The sequence below is a fragment of the Halteromyces radiatus genome (assembly GCF_025201355.1).
Source record: "Halteromyces radiatus strain CBS 162.75 chromosome Unknown BX664scaffold_9, whole genome shotgun sequence".
Classification (NCBI taxonomy): domain Eukaryota; kingdom Fungi; phylum Mucoromycota; class Mucoromycetes; order Mucorales; family Cunninghamellaceae; genus Halteromyces; species Halteromyces radiatus.
This window is the reverse complement of record NW_026251695.1, coordinates 55030-71236: the sequence shown is the minus strand read 5'-3', so window position 1 is coordinate 71236 and position 16207 is coordinate 55030. Positions and strand designations below refer to the sequence as shown.

At 35.1% G+C, this 16207-nt stretch overlaps 4 protein-coding genes across 4 annotated transcripts; 2 read left to right on the top strand and 2 right to left on the bottom strand.

The window, feature by feature from the left end:
* The first annotated feature begins 497 nt into the window (after nucleotides 1-497).
* On the top strand, nucleotides 498-4441 carry BX664DRAFT_201790 (uncharacterized protein). Its single transcript, XM_051540120.1, has 3 exons — nucleotides 498-1146; nucleotides 1254-2494; nucleotides 2570-4441. The coding sequence occupies exons 1-3, from the start codon at nucleotides 522-524 to the stop codon at nucleotides 4349-4351; spliced, it is 3648 nt and encodes a 1215-aa protein (XP_051396467.1). The 5' UTR covers nucleotides 498-521; the 3' UTR covers nucleotides 4352-4441.
* An 859-nt stretch (nucleotides 4442-5300) lies between these two features.
* BX664DRAFT_269429 (pyrimidine 5'-nucleotidase) lies at nucleotides 5301-5885 on the top strand (the record flags this gene model as incomplete). The annotated part of the gene is made up of 2 exons (XM_051541054.1): nucleotides 5301-5429; nucleotides 5526-5885. 2 exons carry the CDS (start codon nucleotides 5301-5303, stop codon nucleotides 5883-5885), a joined length of 489 nt encoding a protein of 162 aa, XP_051396466.1.
* A 1913-nt stretch (nucleotides 5886-7798) lies between these two features.
* Nucleotides 7799-8715, bottom strand: BX664DRAFT_317650 (uncharacterized protein; the record flags this gene model as incomplete). Its single annotated transcript, XM_051542749.1, has 3 exons — nucleotides 7799-8005; nucleotides 8077-8432; nucleotides 8601-8715. 3 exons carry the CDS (start codon nucleotides 8713-8715, stop codon nucleotides 7799-7801), a joined length of 678 nt encoding a protein of 225 aa, XP_051396465.1.
* A 2248-nt stretch (nucleotides 8716-10963) lies between these two features.
* On the bottom strand, nucleotides 10964-15983 carry BX664DRAFT_286104 (glycosyl hydrolases family 15-domain-containing protein). The gene is made up of 9 exons (XM_051541698.1): nucleotides 15783-15983; nucleotides 15667-15698; nucleotides 15520-15599; nucleotides 15278-15456; nucleotides 15095-15212; nucleotides 14874-15031; nucleotides 13897-14807; nucleotides 11792-13767; nucleotides 10964-11693 (listed from the first exon to the last, which is right to left on the bottom strand). Exons 1-9 carry the CDS (start codon nucleotides 15906-15908, stop codon nucleotides 10999-11001), a joined length of 4275 nt encoding a protein of 1424 aa, XP_051396464.1. The 5' UTR covers nucleotides 15909-15983; the 3' UTR covers nucleotides 10964-10998.
* Nucleotides 15984-16207: the final 224 nt, after the last annotated feature.

Genomic DNA, 16207 nt, shown 5'->3' with positions numbered 1-16207 from the left:
CAAAATATCTTTTATTTTTTTTTTTGATATCAAGTTGTAATATGACAAGGGTGGAAAATGAGGACCTGGGACAATATTTTTTTTATCAGATTTTTTTTTATTTTGACTCGGGGAACTTGATAGTTGGATGTCCGTCATATTATATAGATTGTGATGATGTTGACAATGATGATGATCAAAGAAATAGAAATAAACTGACTGATTCTTTTCATATTATAGAACTCCATTTATTGCTATCATAGATAAATCGACTGATTATGCTTCTTTTGGATACTTATATATATATATATATATATAATGGTGGATAGATAAACTTCTTTCGAATCCGGAGAAAATTGGGTGGGAAAGCCAAAAAAAATTTTTTTTTTATCAGATGGAAAAGATAGAGAATTTTAACTCCAGATTGACCCAAAAAATAAAATTATAAAAGAACAATTCTTTCCTTTTTCTTCTTTTCTCTTTCTTCTTTTTCTTTCTTTACATACATTTCTTCTACTCTTCTCTATAATATAATATAAATCATGAAAATCAAAAATGCTTCTGAACTTTTGGCCTCTGCTACGTTCACTCCTATAAATAATACCACAAAATTATCACTTCATCAAACATTACCATCATCACCACCACAACAACAACAAAAAAAACCACAACGTCAAACTGCTGCTCAAAGAAGAGCTGCTCTTTTAGCTCAAAAGACAATCATTGCACCTGATGAATCAGTAAAAGATACGCTTACTATCACCACCACTACTACTACTACTGAAACTACATCACCTATCACCGCTACTACAACTGAAAGTATATCACCTATCATCACAAGTATTACTGAAACTACATCATCATCTACCACTACAACAAATGAAACCGTATCATGTGATAAAAAAATTGAACAAAAAGAAGAAAATGCTATACCAACACCTCCAATCTCTCCTTCTTTGGATTCTTGTTCTGTATGCACTGCCTCTTTGGAAGCCAATTCTCGTATTTTATCTGTCAAACGTGATGGTAATTTGAAGGCTGTGATGATGGAATTCTCTACTATGAAAAAGCAAGGATTGACTTTAACTCATCATACTTATAATCTTGTCTTGGATGCTCATGCTACTTTACGCCGTGAAGGTTCCCCATTGGCTCCTATGCTTAGAGGTATGTTTATTTTTTTAATTTTTAATTTTTATTTTTGGTCACTGACTTTGAACTTTTTTTGTTTTCTCTTTCTCTTTCATCTCATTATCACCTTGGACAAAATGTAGTTTATGATGAAATGGTTCGCTCTCGTATCCAACCAAGTAGTTATACCTATACCTTACTTCTTCGTACTCTTTGTCGTCGTGATGTTGAAGTTCAAAAAACGGTGGCCATGTTGAAACGCCAATCTGCAAGAACGGGTCAACTTGTACAAGATATTGATATTTTAGAAGCCGAAGCCAATCTAGACAAGGCTATGGATCTCTTTGGAAAGGCTACTGCTGCTCAACATACTCAAGTCTTTGAAGTAGATCTTTTTAACCAATTATTACGCGTCTTGTCTCATTATGGTGATACTGTTCATGCTTTGGAAGTCTTTACTCAATTGGAACAATCTACTAATGCTTCTCCTAATGCTGCTACCTTTGCTGCCCTTATCAACTTGTTTGGTCGTGCTGGTGATATTCAAGCTGCTCGTCGCTACTTCGCTATGTACCAAGAACTGAAACATGATATGGGTGTACATGATTCTTCTTACGTTTACAATGCTTTGGTTGATTCTCATTTGAAGTGTGGTCTTTTGGAAGGCGCTATTCGTGTGATTGAAAAAGATATGATCCAAGATGCCGTCAAACTTACCATCATTCCTTATAACTCTGTTATTCGTCACTATTGTACCCAAGGTGAAATGGAAAAGGCTCATGGGGTTGTCAATCAATTGCTTCGTGATCCTGAACATCTCCCTCAACCGGATGCTAGTACTTATGGTCCTATTCTTGCCGCTTATTGTCATGCTCATGATCTTCAAGGTGCTACCGATGTCTATGCCGATTTAATCAAGACGGATATTGCTAAGTCTTATGGTAATCTTGCTAACTATGCTCTTTTGTGTTTGTCCAAAAATCAAGGTGAAAAAGCTCTTCAAGTAGTTGAAGATATGCGTGTCGCTCGTTTGGAACCTGATCCAGTTTTGGCTTGTCGAATTATTTCTTATTTTATTCATTCTGATGCTGTAGATCAATCTATCTCTGCTCTTCATACTATCTTGGGTGTCTTATCTCCACGTACTTTAGCCAAAGGTCAACGTCTTTTGATAGATACTTCTTTACAATTGGTTTCTACGGTCAAGGATGTACATCAAGCTTTACGTGTAGCTCAAGTGACAAGTTGCCTCTGGTTTGGTGGCAAGTTACCGGTTCCTTTATCCAAGACTTTGGTGCGATTGTATCAAGATATGGGTGCATCATCATCATTTACCTTATCTGATTACACTATATTGTTTGATGCTGTGATCATACTAGCAACGGTAAGAAACATATAAACATTTATATAAATAGGAAATTCTCCTCTGACTCTTCTTTTTTTTTTTTTTTGTGGATAGGTACATCATCACAATAGCAATCAAGTTGAAATCAAAGGTGTGGATGAACCAATGTCTCTTTTCTTATCTCTATTAAAGGGAATGCAATCTGATCACTTATTCCCCTCATCCAACTTGGTTTCACGGGTGGCGGCTTTTTGGCAAATGAAAGGTGATGTTACTGCTGAAGCTACCTGGCGTTCTGCTGTGGATCCTGTATGTTCTTCTTCTTCTGATGATCAATCCACGGACGTCAAATCAACCACCTCAGCAACAACAACAACAACAACAACAGCAACAACTACTACTGAAACGAACTCTGCTGAGAATGATTCTTCTACTGTTTTGACACAAGAGGATGCTACTGTTAGTATTGATCTGTTTGATGTCACTACTTCTCAAGATATTATGAAATCAGTGATGCATGGTCATATCAACAATGCGATGTCTTCATTGAATTCGATCATGGCTAGTGACAAGTTACCTTCTCCTGATTCTTTACGAGATGCTATTGCTTTGGTTGGAAAACAAGGTCATATGGATATGGCGCTCAAGATGTATCAAATTTGTTTGGAAGCATATGAAACTATTGAACAGGATCAAGGTTATGATAAATCTCAAGCCATCTATCTCATCACTAATAGTATATTGATTGGTTACGCTCAACAAGGAGATATGGCCAATGCCAAGGTGTATTATGATCAAATCAAGAAGATGGGTCTCTTCCCTGATGGAAATGGTTATGCAAGTCTCTTGTTGGGAAGTGCAAAATGTGCCACTGATGAAGCTTCTGATGCATTGACTATTTATGATGAAGCCAAACGTCATAATGTGAAACCTACAACCTTCTTTTATAATGTGGTGATTTCAAAACTGGCCAAGGCACGCAAACTGGAATCAGCTCTGTATCTATTTGAAGAAATGCGCGAATTTAAAGTGACTCCAAACTCTATTACTTATGGTGCGATTATATCTGCTTGTGTTCGTGCTGGATCAGAAACACATGCTCGTCGATTGTTTGGTGAAATGTTATCCTCTCCTTCTTATCAACCACGTGTGGGACCTTTCAACAACATGATGCAATTTTATGTGCGACAACAACCCAATCGTGAACGTGTTCTAGAATATTTTGCTGAATTACGTCGTCGTCACATCAAACCTTCACCACATACTTACAAGTTATTGATGGAAGCGTATGCTAGTATGACACCCTATGATATGCCTACTGCTCATCGTATGCTCTCCGAAATGGAACGCCGTGATAGGATCCGACCTCAAGCAACACATTATGCTACTTTGATTTATGCTTATGGGACTCTTCAACGTGATGTACAAAGTGCTGATCGTGTATTTGGTGAAATGGTCAAGTCTCAAGTACCTCCTGATGAGGCAGTCTATCAAGCTATGTTGGATACATTGATTAGTAATGATCATTTGGAACGAGCTGAAGTAATGTATCAAGAAATGTTGGATACTATTGATAAGAGTAGTTCTCCTTATATTGAAAATCTGTTTATTCGTGGATATGGTCAAAAAGGATTATTGGACAAGGCTGAATCAGTATTCAACAAAATGACGGATGACAAATCTATGACTAGTTTGGATATGTATGATAGTGGTGATAACAATGAAGATGTTTCCAACACTATTGTTGTTCGTGAACCAAGTACTTATGAAGCTATGGTACGTGCTTATTTAGACAATAAATTGGTAGACAAGGCAAAATTGATTCTGGATCAAATGGTACAACGTGATTTTCCTGGAAAGGTTCTTGCAGTGGTAGCTGATCTTGTGTTAGAATAGTTTTTTATTGTATATTTTATCTCTCCCTTTTTTTTACTTTTATTCATTCTTTTTTTTATTTATTTTTTTTTGTACATACACTCCCCCCTCTTACTTTTTTTTTTTTTTTTTTTTTTTTTTTTTTGGTGTACGCTTATAATAAAAAGGAATCGGAATTGATTTCCATTTCATAGAAAATGGGCGGGAATTACAAACCTTGGATTTTTTTTTCTTTTTCTCCTTTCTTTCCTTATTTTTTTTTTTTTTTTTTTTTTTTTGATATACGATGGAGGCACAGGCTTTAGGTAGAAACAATAAGAATACATTGTAGAAAAAAAAAACAATAATTAATTCTTTATTATCGATTCATATAGTTCAACGTCTGTTACAAATCCCAACTATCCGTATTAGAAATCTAACTACCACAACTGATAAACTCACCAAACTTATTCTTGGTGGCAAAAACAATGTTCATTTTATTTGTGGTAAGTGAACAAGAATTTTTTATTTTTTTATTTTTATTTTTTTTTATTATATTTAGATTTCGATATGACCATGTCCATTCATTGGGTGCGTAACAAGACCACAGGTGCTTTAGAACGCAATTGCTCTTCTCATGGCATTCCTGCAAGATATAGTAAACTGAGTCCCGAGGTAATATTATATCATTAGATTGATAAAAAAATAAGAGTGAATGAATAACTACTAAACAACCTGTTTAGTTCAAGAAAGAAACAGCTCGATTGTACAATACCTATTATCCTATTGAAATTGATAAGACTTTAACATTGGAAGAAAAAGTACCTCATATGATCGAATGGTGGGAACAAGCACATCAAGTCCTGGTGGCTCAAAAACTTTCTCGTCAAGGTAAGTAAAATCATATATATATATATATATGTATTATTGGTAGCATTCTATCTTATCTTTTTTTTTTTTTTTTTTTTTTTTTTGGATAGATATTGTCAATATGGTGGATGAATCAGATATAGAATTACGACCTGGTTTGGAAAAGGTATTATCTTCATGTCGCGACTCGAAAATTCCGTTCCTTGTCTTTTCAGCTGGTATTGGTGATTTGATTGAACGTGTGTTACTGGTAATGAATCATCCTCTGAAGGAAAAAAAAAAAAAAAAAAAAAGAGTTGATGGACTCACCTTTTTTTTTTTCTTTTTTCTTTTTCTCTTTTTTTAGAAACGACAAATGATGTACGATAATATGCACCTTGTATCCAATATGATGAAATTCAATCAAGCCGATATCTGTGTTGGTTTCAATGCGCCTTTGATCCATGTCCTCAACAAGTCCGAAGTCCAAGTAGAACAAACACCTTATGCCTCCCAGATTGAAACTCGACCCAATGTGATCCTGATTGGTGATTCCTGTGCTGATACACAAATGGCCCATGGTATCAAACATGATTGTTGCTTGAATATTGGCCTTCTAAACCACGATATTGAACATTTGGAACCTAGATATTTACAAACCTTTGATATTGTCATTGAAGGTGATGCCAATTTGAATCCTATCTTGGCCATTCTAGATAGTATCTGATTTCCCTTCCTTTCTTTAATTTCGTCTCCTTTATTAGTTTATATCTCTCTCTCAATAAACAAAATCTCTCTAGACCTTTTTTTTTTTTTAACATACGATCTTTCTTCTTGATTTTGCAGTTATCCTTTTTTATATTATGGAAATAAATGACGTTGATGATGGATGATCGATGACCGAAAAAAAAGGGGATGTGAATCTTGGTTGCTACAGGTTTTGCAGCTGATTGATCCGTATTTCACAGATTCATATCTACCATCATCATCCATTTTTTTTTTCTATTTACTACCTTCATAAATCACAGAGTCGTCATATATGTTAAGGAACATGTTGTCAACGATGTCAGTTATAGATCCCTTTTTGTTTTTTTTTTGTTTAGAAAAGAAAAGAAAAGAAAAAAGAAATAAACAAACTTACTACATCAACAGGAACTGCGATATATCACTGTTTCATTATCAAATGATGGCAATTGTAGATCCTTTTTTGTTTTTTTTTCTAAATAAAAAAAGAAAATAGATAAAAAAAAATTATAAAGGTACCTTTTTTTTAATATCTGCTTCTGATGTGGCACACTCCCTTCTGTGATCCATTGAAACAAGTTATTTTTGTTCTTCATTCCCTTACACGCAAACTTCTCCTTTGCATAACGCAAATAACCTTTCCATCCTATGCAAACTCTTTTATTTACTTTTGCAAACTATTTATTCTTTTCTCCTAACTACTATGATGAATAAAGTAAATGGCTTTGTTGTATAAAAATAAACGTACACAGTCTAGATGTATATGGTTTTCCCTTTTCATTTGAATAAAGCGTATAAAATTATGATTTCAATACTATATTTGAAAACAATATACCGAGTATCTTTTCAGACCATCATAACACAAAGTATGCGTTTGCAAGCGATAATTCAAAACTGTCTTGGTCCAATAATGCACATCAATACAGTAAAAAATAGTAAAAAAAGTGGTTCAGGTTTTTTATTCATAAATTTCAATACTTGTAACTAAACTAAGATATATCTACCAAGCTAAATATGAGGTTAGCTAAGCGATACTTACGTATTGAGGCAAGCTTGGAAGATCTTCAATCAAGGAATAACTCAAAAAAATGTCAGTCCACCAAAAACGCGATTCCAGTATATGCAACATTGTATCCAAACTTGAACGACCAACCATATGATGATATCTTTCCAAGAAATCGACACACCACCTTACATATCGGGTACAAAACGAAGTTCCTTGTCAGCTTCTAGAGAATTGTGCTTGGATGCGTAGGATCCGTCATAGGGTGAGACACTTTTTGTTTTTCTTGTTTGGGTCGTTTTCAGTTATATTTGTACACATGATGATTAAAAATGAACAGGTCCTTGCCCTTGATAATGAATGAATTGCGATCTTCTTCCATGCTTGTCATTGAGGTACAACTTGTTTATCATAAAGGTAATGTAGAGGCCAATCACTTGTGTGAACCACAGTAGGTAACATATCCAATTCATACAAATATTCAGAGACCTTGTTTTTTTTGTAGTCACTTGATGTATAGATTGATAATTAAACTTGAAGAGAGACATTTAAGAACCCTGTCCTCTAACTCACCACCATCCAAGGAATGGGTAAAAAAGGTCCACTTCGATAAGTCTCCGTGAATAAAACTAGCAGGAGGGAGGTCACTGGATATCCAAATCGTTTTGATCTAAAATATAAGAGAGAAAGTCACCAATATATATATATATGTATAGAAAGAGAGAGAGGTTTGATCAGTTGCATCTTTTTTTTTTTTTTCTTTTTTTTTTTTTGCAGCTGTACTTACCTAAGTCGTAATGATATTTGATTGCATTGATTATTTTTTTGGAAGACTTGACCTACTTCAGCATCAGCATCTGGTAATAAACAGGAAATCAAACTTTTTTCGACCATCAGTCATCGTCGGCGTACGCTAGACACTTGAATCGCACATAGATTGCCCTATCGGTATCGTTGTCCTGTTGGAAGGTGTGACTAGTGAAGGAGGTATCTTGTTTTAATAGAAGCTTAAGAGCGATGTTGAATAGGAAAGGAGAAAAGAGTTGGATCACCTTGTCGTAGACCCCGTTGTTGGACAAGTATCGTTCACAAACCCAAGGCTATTTTGATATCATTTTGCTATATATTAGGCAGATAACGTATGATGATATTCCCTACAAGACGTATTCACCAGGTTTGATGCACGGTCTACTAATAAAGGTCCATGAGCTGGTTGTAAGATCAGTAAATTGAATTCCTTCTTTCTTTTTTCTTTTTCTGTTTCATACCCGTATCGTTCTGTCCGTGCACCATAATTCACCCAATTCCAACATTCTACGACTTGACGATCATTATTGTATTGTGTAGGTTGATTATCTTGTTTAATCATCTTCAGTGATTGAATAGATTGGGTTAATTCTTTGATTTCTTTAGATAATTTTCCAAATGGATCAACCTTGGATGAAGTATTATTTATTGTTGAATAATACTCAGTGGAATTCGACGACCAACTTGCAGCACCATATCGCTTATTGACTCTATCGACATCTATCACCTTATTGACCACGTCATCGAACATAGAAGAAAGACCATTTCGTCAATTTCAAGTAACCAAAAAGAACAACCAGTCTTACTATCATCAATCGCGTAGAAAAAGAAAAAGAAGAAAAAAAAACATCAGTACCACATGTATAGCTACCGGATCATGCCACTTACCTGATAGAAACGTTTGAGCTTTTTCTATTTTTGTGTTGTTCCCAAGTCCATCAAAAAGTAAAACAGCTCCATTCCACATGTCGAGGAAAAACCAGGATTTCATCATTGTGCTCATTCTTGATACTTTGGTCGAAAGGAAGATACCTTGAAAGACAGTTGGCCACTATTTTTTTTTTTTTTTTTTCACCAGGAGAAATGACAGATATCAAACTTGACTTTTTTAATAACAGTATCCATCTTGCGAGTCTTGATGAAAATTCAGGTTTGTTGATTAAGAATTTCAATGCTAGAATATAAGTATAGACTCCAAAGCATGAGTTCACCAAGAGTGGAGATTTGAGAAGCAGAATATCATTGGTTATCTAGAAACGGTTGAGAGTTGTCATCGATAGAATTTCCCGCCTACTGTAGTAATAACAAAAAAAGAAAAAAAAATAGGTCAATTCGCTCAGACATGATCTTGATTTACAACAATATTGTTCACCCAAACTTACCCAAAGCTAAGATTCTCTAAAAGAGTCAAACAAAAGGCCCATAGACGAGGAAAGTTGGTAATATATGCACCATGTAGCCATGATGTTGTTATGGGGTAGCATAAAGTGATGGACGACAGATGATGGCCTCATTTTGACATGTTGTTGCCGAAGGATATTGAGTTTGCATTGGATAAATAGTTGCATTCCTTTTTGTATTTGGTGTCTCTTGATTGAGCAATGTTGTCAGTTTGACTTTTGCCCTATTGGTATAATAGCTGTCCACGTTGTCTTTTTCCAAACACCTATCTAGAAATCATAATAACAAAGTTTTGTTGTAAAACCCATCATATACTATCAATGCGTATACGATGGGGATTACCTGAGGCGCGCTTTGAATAATAAAAAAAATAAAAAAAATAAAAAGAAAGAAAAAAAAAAGGAAAAAAGAAGAGGGACAAAGAAAAACACGAGAAATAGGAGAAAGAACCGGCTCGTTGGAATATCGGATTTGGAATCCTTAAATTACACTCTTCGATTTTACCAGGTAAAAAGTTAACCAATAAAATTGCGCTGTTTCCCGACTTGATACATGTACTTTTTTAATACTTTTGTATCTTGCTCAAGGGTCATCATCATTGCATCAAAGTTGGAATGAAAATACATAAATATATTGTCTTTTAGTTATATTAATAACCTTTATTATTATTTTTTTCTTTTTGCTAGTACTTGATAACTCTTTTCTGTCGTCACTTGGTTCACTCTATATCTTGCCTCCCAATTTACAGAGTAATTTTCTTTTTTTTAAAAAAAAAAATCAATGTCGCTATTCCTCATCCAATGATGATCATCATCGAACGCAACTACTATTATTGCATTCTTCTCAAGAAATACTCTATCTAATGGCATTTTATCTGTTACTTCTAGTTTGACGTCTGATGTACCATTAACTGAAACGCATGATGATTTAAATATTTCGAGTTGACAGCCATCCGGTGTTTAGTCTGTTACGTCTTTTCATCCCCTTTGGTTCATGTACGGCGATGATCCCAGGAGCTAAAGCGTCATATCGCTACATGATCATCGATTATCAAGCATGCAAGGTTTATGCAATTCATTCCCCCCATTGAAAAATAGATATGAAAAACAAAAGGATGATGAATCAGGGGTGAAATTCCTGTTTCTCGAAAGGAGTCATTACATAAAGCAAAAAACATATAAATGAGAGAGAAATCATAATAAAAAAAGTGAAAAGTAAATAAAAACGATTCTATTTTATTTCTATTTTATTTATTATTTTCTCCACCATGTACCGCGTCTTATTATTCCTTTCTTTGTGTCTCTGCGTCCTGGGTGTTCCTATTGACAAGAAACAGCCGCTTGGAGCGACTGATCAATCTGTACAAAACGATCCAGTGACCTATGAGAGCCCACAATCTTTACCACCTCCACAGCCTATATTGGGCAGTGTTGTATATAATTCAGGAAGGACTATAGGAGCAGCAGTGGGTGGTATCTTTCCGGGGGCCAATGATGCATTTAGGACTTATGGCGTAAAGCAAGAAGAAAGTAATTGATGGCAGTGCTCCCCTAAAAAGGAACCTTTTACTATTTGCTATCGAAAATACAGTTAATGAACGAAAAGACTAAATGATCGCAACTGGTTTCATTGCAAGCATAAAGTCTTAGTCCGCTGACGATTACTATGACATTCTGTATGATGATGGATGATGATACGATGATTTTTGCAGTGTAGACCTCTATCATATTGGTTGCAAATGGATGTCAGAAGTATATCCAAGAATAGGAATTCCAGAAAAAAAAAAAAAAAAGAGAAAATATTCTTTATTTGTATATTCATAATACAAAAAAAAAAAAAAAAAAAAAAAAGGTAAAAGCAACTATGAAAATATACATAAACTGGTCTAGTATGCTTTTGGTAAGAGATGGTCCAAACTTTTAGTGAGATAAGTACATGTGCTTTCTTGTCCATCCAAAGGCAAATCATAGAAAAGATGTCTAGCCAATTCCTTGTGATCCGTATAATCAAAATACTTGTTACTGTTCTTATTGATGTAGAGGTGTTTTAATTGATCCTTGTTCTTCTCCACCCATGTTGACCAAAATGTTGCTTGGGCATCTTCAATTATAGCTGGGATATCCACGTTACCTTGCATCATTTTTCCATTTTCTACCAATTGTTGTTCAGTGATCACCTTGTGAGTCAAGGAAAGAATTTCTACCGCTATCTGTCGTTGTGCTGGATCTGCAAACCAACCCAAGAAGCTTTCCACTGCCAATGCAAAGTTGAATTCTCCTGGTGTCTTGTCAAATACTGTAGGGTCGCGAGGTAAACAATGATCTCCAATCACAAGACCATGACATTTATCCAATACTGTCCATGTTTGAGGGAAAAAGTCGGTTGGTACACGGTTCAATGCACCGTCATTCATACGTCGTCGCAACCATCGTCCATTGGAAGTAGGAAACAATCGATGAATATTCTTTTCAGTAATGGCTTCATTGTGTTGAGTGTTGAGCAAAGAGAATTGACGTTCGAGTACATCAGTCGGTCCATCTGATGCAGATTTATGTTCTTCAAGTGCTGATTCCGGATCACCTAAGTATTTATATACAAGAAAGTGATGAATTATTGAGATTTTTTTTTCCTTTTTTTTTTTTTTTTTTTGTTTAAAAAAAAAAAAGATGTGTATTTACCTTTTTGTGTAATTAGGACATAGGAATCACGATACTTGACATGTCGAATGGTTTTGCTACCCAAGACTTCCAAAAGATCAATAGCCTCTGGAGTAAGATGTTCAGTAAAATCATCGCGTACAACAATAACAATGACCATATCATCTTTGAGCCAATGAATAAACTTGACGAAATTGGCACTTTCTTCAAAAGAAATATGTGTATCAAAAGATGCTTGTTCCAAAATCATCTTGTCTTGTCGTGTCACTGCCCATACATGTACACCCCGAGAACTGGCCATAACTGTATTACCATTGATATCTACCTTGGCAAAGTTGCCTGCGTTATAACCTGCTGATTGAGCACGGATCACCACGGATGGACTTTGTTTGTTGACAGGAATATCACGACGGTCATCATCATCGTTGCTGTTGTTTTCTTCCACTTCTTTTGTATGTATTTTGATAGAGTTTACCATTTCGTTCATATCTTCGACAATACTAGATCGTCTTGATTCCAAAGCACGGTTCAACATGAGAAGCCCAGCAGCACGATCTCGTACCAGCACATCGGCATCCTTGCATAAACTTGGTCCAGATAAGATGGTTCCGAGAAGAGATTGTAGTTCAAAAGGTGATAATTGCATCAAGTGTTCAATGGCTTCTTCTTCATTACAGTCGTTGATACGTCGAATTTCTTCACGGAGAGCAATAATAATGTAATGCGTTCGAAGTCGTAAAATACCATCAAACATGTTGGGATTGCTCCGAATAAAACCACCAAGATAGATCAAAATTTCTTGCACCACAGGTCCTTCACGCACATCATCCGTACAATGCTTGCTAATCATTTCACCCACTGTATCTGGCCCAACAGGTCTTGAGATCAAATATTCATGTTGTCCTGAACCAATGGAAATTTGTTTCTGTCGAATCACCAAATCTGTGATATTGATTGTTAAAGAAGGTACCACTTTACGAAGAAGACCAGATGCTTGACGTGCAATAGACCAATACTGAAGATGAACGGCTTTGAGATACACTTCTTCCAAAAGGGTACGAATTGTAGCTTGTAGATCACCAATGTAATAATCGATACTTTCACACGAGGCAAGGTAATGGAGGAGATCGACTTGATCATAGAGATTGACGGAACTCTTGAGGCTTGCTATTGCTTCGTTGAATTGAGAGCGATCACCAAGAGTAAGGGAGAGAGCGCTTTCGGTATAAGTACCTGGTTCATCGTTAATAGAGTTATCATACTGATTGTTGATTATTTCCACCTTGGGAGGTGTCATCACTACTGCCGGTTGTTCAGAGGTGATCTTTGGACTTCCAGCTTCATGATCCTTCAGTCTAAAAACTTGTTGATTCTTGTCCATATTTTCCAAAACAGCTGCAATATCCTGGAAATAACCTTCATCATGTAATTTGTCCAAAGGAGTACCCAAAACCTTGCCATGGAAAGAATTACTTCTTCGTTTGGGTGTACCAGGAGCACCAGGAGTACTTGCTTGTGTTTGATTTTCATTGAATCCTAAACGACGACAGGAACCCTTCTCCATTTGATGATCCGTCAGAATATTTTGCCAATCATCCATTGCCTTTTCCAACAAGAAATCAAGTGACGCAATGTTACTTGTATTGAGAGTTTCTGCAAGTCTACAAAGACGAACACGGACACCGTTGTTACATACACCAGATCGAAGGTTCATAAAAAAGTTGAGAAGATTCTTGCGAGAAGCATCGGTAGGGAAGGCAACACTTGTATTGAGATTACCCATAATCATATCCTTAGTCAACACCACTGTAAGAGTAGGACGTCCCGGAAAAGCCCAATTGTCGCGAGCGAAAGCCAATTCACTTTCAAAAGTAGACACCAATAAATCAGGATCCGCATTGAGATAGAAGGCTTCATTATCCATAAAATAAGGTGTAAAGGCATAAATATGACCTTCCATACGATACAATCTAGAAGTTCCCAATACACCAACAGGTCTAAACAAATAAATAAATAAATAAAAAATAAATAAATAAATAAATAAATAAAAAAAAATGGAATAAGTAAAACACACACACACACATATACACACACAAAAGATATATATTTCTTTTTTTTTTTCCTACCTTTTTGGACGACCAGTCAAACCTAGTTTTGTATTATGACCTAAGGAATGATAAACATCAGCTAAAGCACGAGGAGGAAGGATGGTGAACCGTTGAGAGATTTGACTGATTGTTTGAGTTTCCAAACCATAAGTAGCAAGAGCACTTTGTAATTCTTCATCTTCAGCCAAAAGAACAATTTGAGTCATGGTATCACGAGTTTGACCTTGTACATTATATCGACGACCCAAAGGATCCATTTCCGATGGAGATAGAAGATTTTCATAAATCAAATTTCCAAGAATATAAAGAGAAAGAGCCCATACCAAGGGAGTATTGTCATTAGGGATACGTTCTTGAGAATTTGGATGAGCACGTTCTGCTTCAATCTTGTCACAAGGAACATAATACAATTCAGGCACCAAGGGTAAATGTAATGTATTGCTGTCATGTTGTCGAGAAGTAGGACCATTGTCATCAACATTGTAGGTAGGCGCCTTTGGATTCTCAGGATCCCAATCACTTGAATCGATTACTACATGTTTGAGTTTGTCACGGTATTCTTCCACTTGATCATCATCACCAGTAAAAAGACCTTCTAGCACAAGATAGGTAAAAAATAATGGCCACTCTGATTCGATATTTTCAAAGATCTTGAGTTCACTATTATTGTAATGAAGTCGGGTTGTATCTTCGACAGAAGTTTGATGTCCATCACGTAAGAAGCGTTTCCAACCATATTTTCCTTCTAGTTTTTCCTTGGCTTCACGACGGGTGCGTTCAATGAGAGCAGGATCATCTACAGCAAAAGCAGGAAATCCAATGACTGATAATACAGAACCATCGATTTCTTTCGAGTTGGATTCACGAGGTAAGAAACTATTCAAGGTTGTTGCATTCCGAGTCAATTCATCAGGAAGAACGTAGATCACCTATTATATATATATATATATATATATTAGTATAAATTGATAATTATTTTATACTTTATAGCTTACAGATGCAGGACCACCTCGAGTACCAAATAGATTGACACCATTGATAGCTTTCAAAGCAGCCACAGCCATACCAATAGAGGAAGAATTCAATTCTGGTTGACCATTGTTTGTCTTATCACCACGCTCCCAAATACCAAAATCAGGTGTACGATAGGCACCTTAAATAAGAATATAAAACCTGTTAACGATAAAAAAGTAAAAAACAGATGGTATAAACTTACGTTCAATATAAAACACCAAATTTTGAACAAAATCTACTTCATCTTGAGTATAAACAATATGTAAACCACTTGTAGTCATATCAGCCAAAGCAACTAAGAATAAACTAGTAGCATCAATCTAAAAAAAAAAAAATAGATCAATTAAGTACGTTATAATGATATATATATATATATAAGAATTACTTGTAAATGACCCCAATCAGTATCGCCAACTACAGTAGCACCCGTTTCAGTTTTATATTTTGCATGAAGAGCATCCAGAATATGTTGAGATTTTTTGAATTTTTCCACCTTTGTAGCTTGTCTCATCATGGCAAATAATAATCCACGCATCAATTTGATGACTGCATGTTCTAATTCAACTAGATAAACAAAAATTGATAAATATTCAAATTAAAAGTATATTTTGAAATATAAATACTTACAAGTTCTTCCACTATCATCGTCTAACCGTCGATAAGCAAGAGCAAGACCATACACAGCATAAATGGAATATACATTGTCACTACAGAAAAGAAGAAAAAGGACATAAGTGATATGATAAAAGAAAAAAAAAAAAGGAAAGTTCTTACCGAACCCAAGCATCAGTATAATCACCATGACTCTAAATATATATATATATATATATAAAGAAAAAGAATGAATGTTTTTTTATATATATATTCATTGAAACCAAAAAAGTCATTACCGTGATAGCAACAGAAGCTGGAATCAATCCACTAGCAGCATTTTGTTTCGAGAGAATAGTAGTATTTATTACTTTGTAATAATAGTCCAATCTTTCAATAATATATTTTTTTCGTTCATACTGCATGACATATAGTATTTATAAATATAATTCTATGTAATTTATATATAATAAAGAGATAGAAATGAAGAAAAGGAAAAGAAGAAAAAAAAAGGATAAAAGAAGGTTCGAAACATAAGATAAAGACTTTCCATTTTTAAACTTCTCTCTCCGGAGGTTAAAAAATTGGTGTCTCCTTCTCACCAGAATTTGCCCTTTGAGCGTGTGTACCCTCATCAAACTATAAGAGAAAAATAAAAAAATAAAAAATGAAGGGTCTAGCCTTATTCTATATACATAATAGAATCCATTCAATGATTACCATT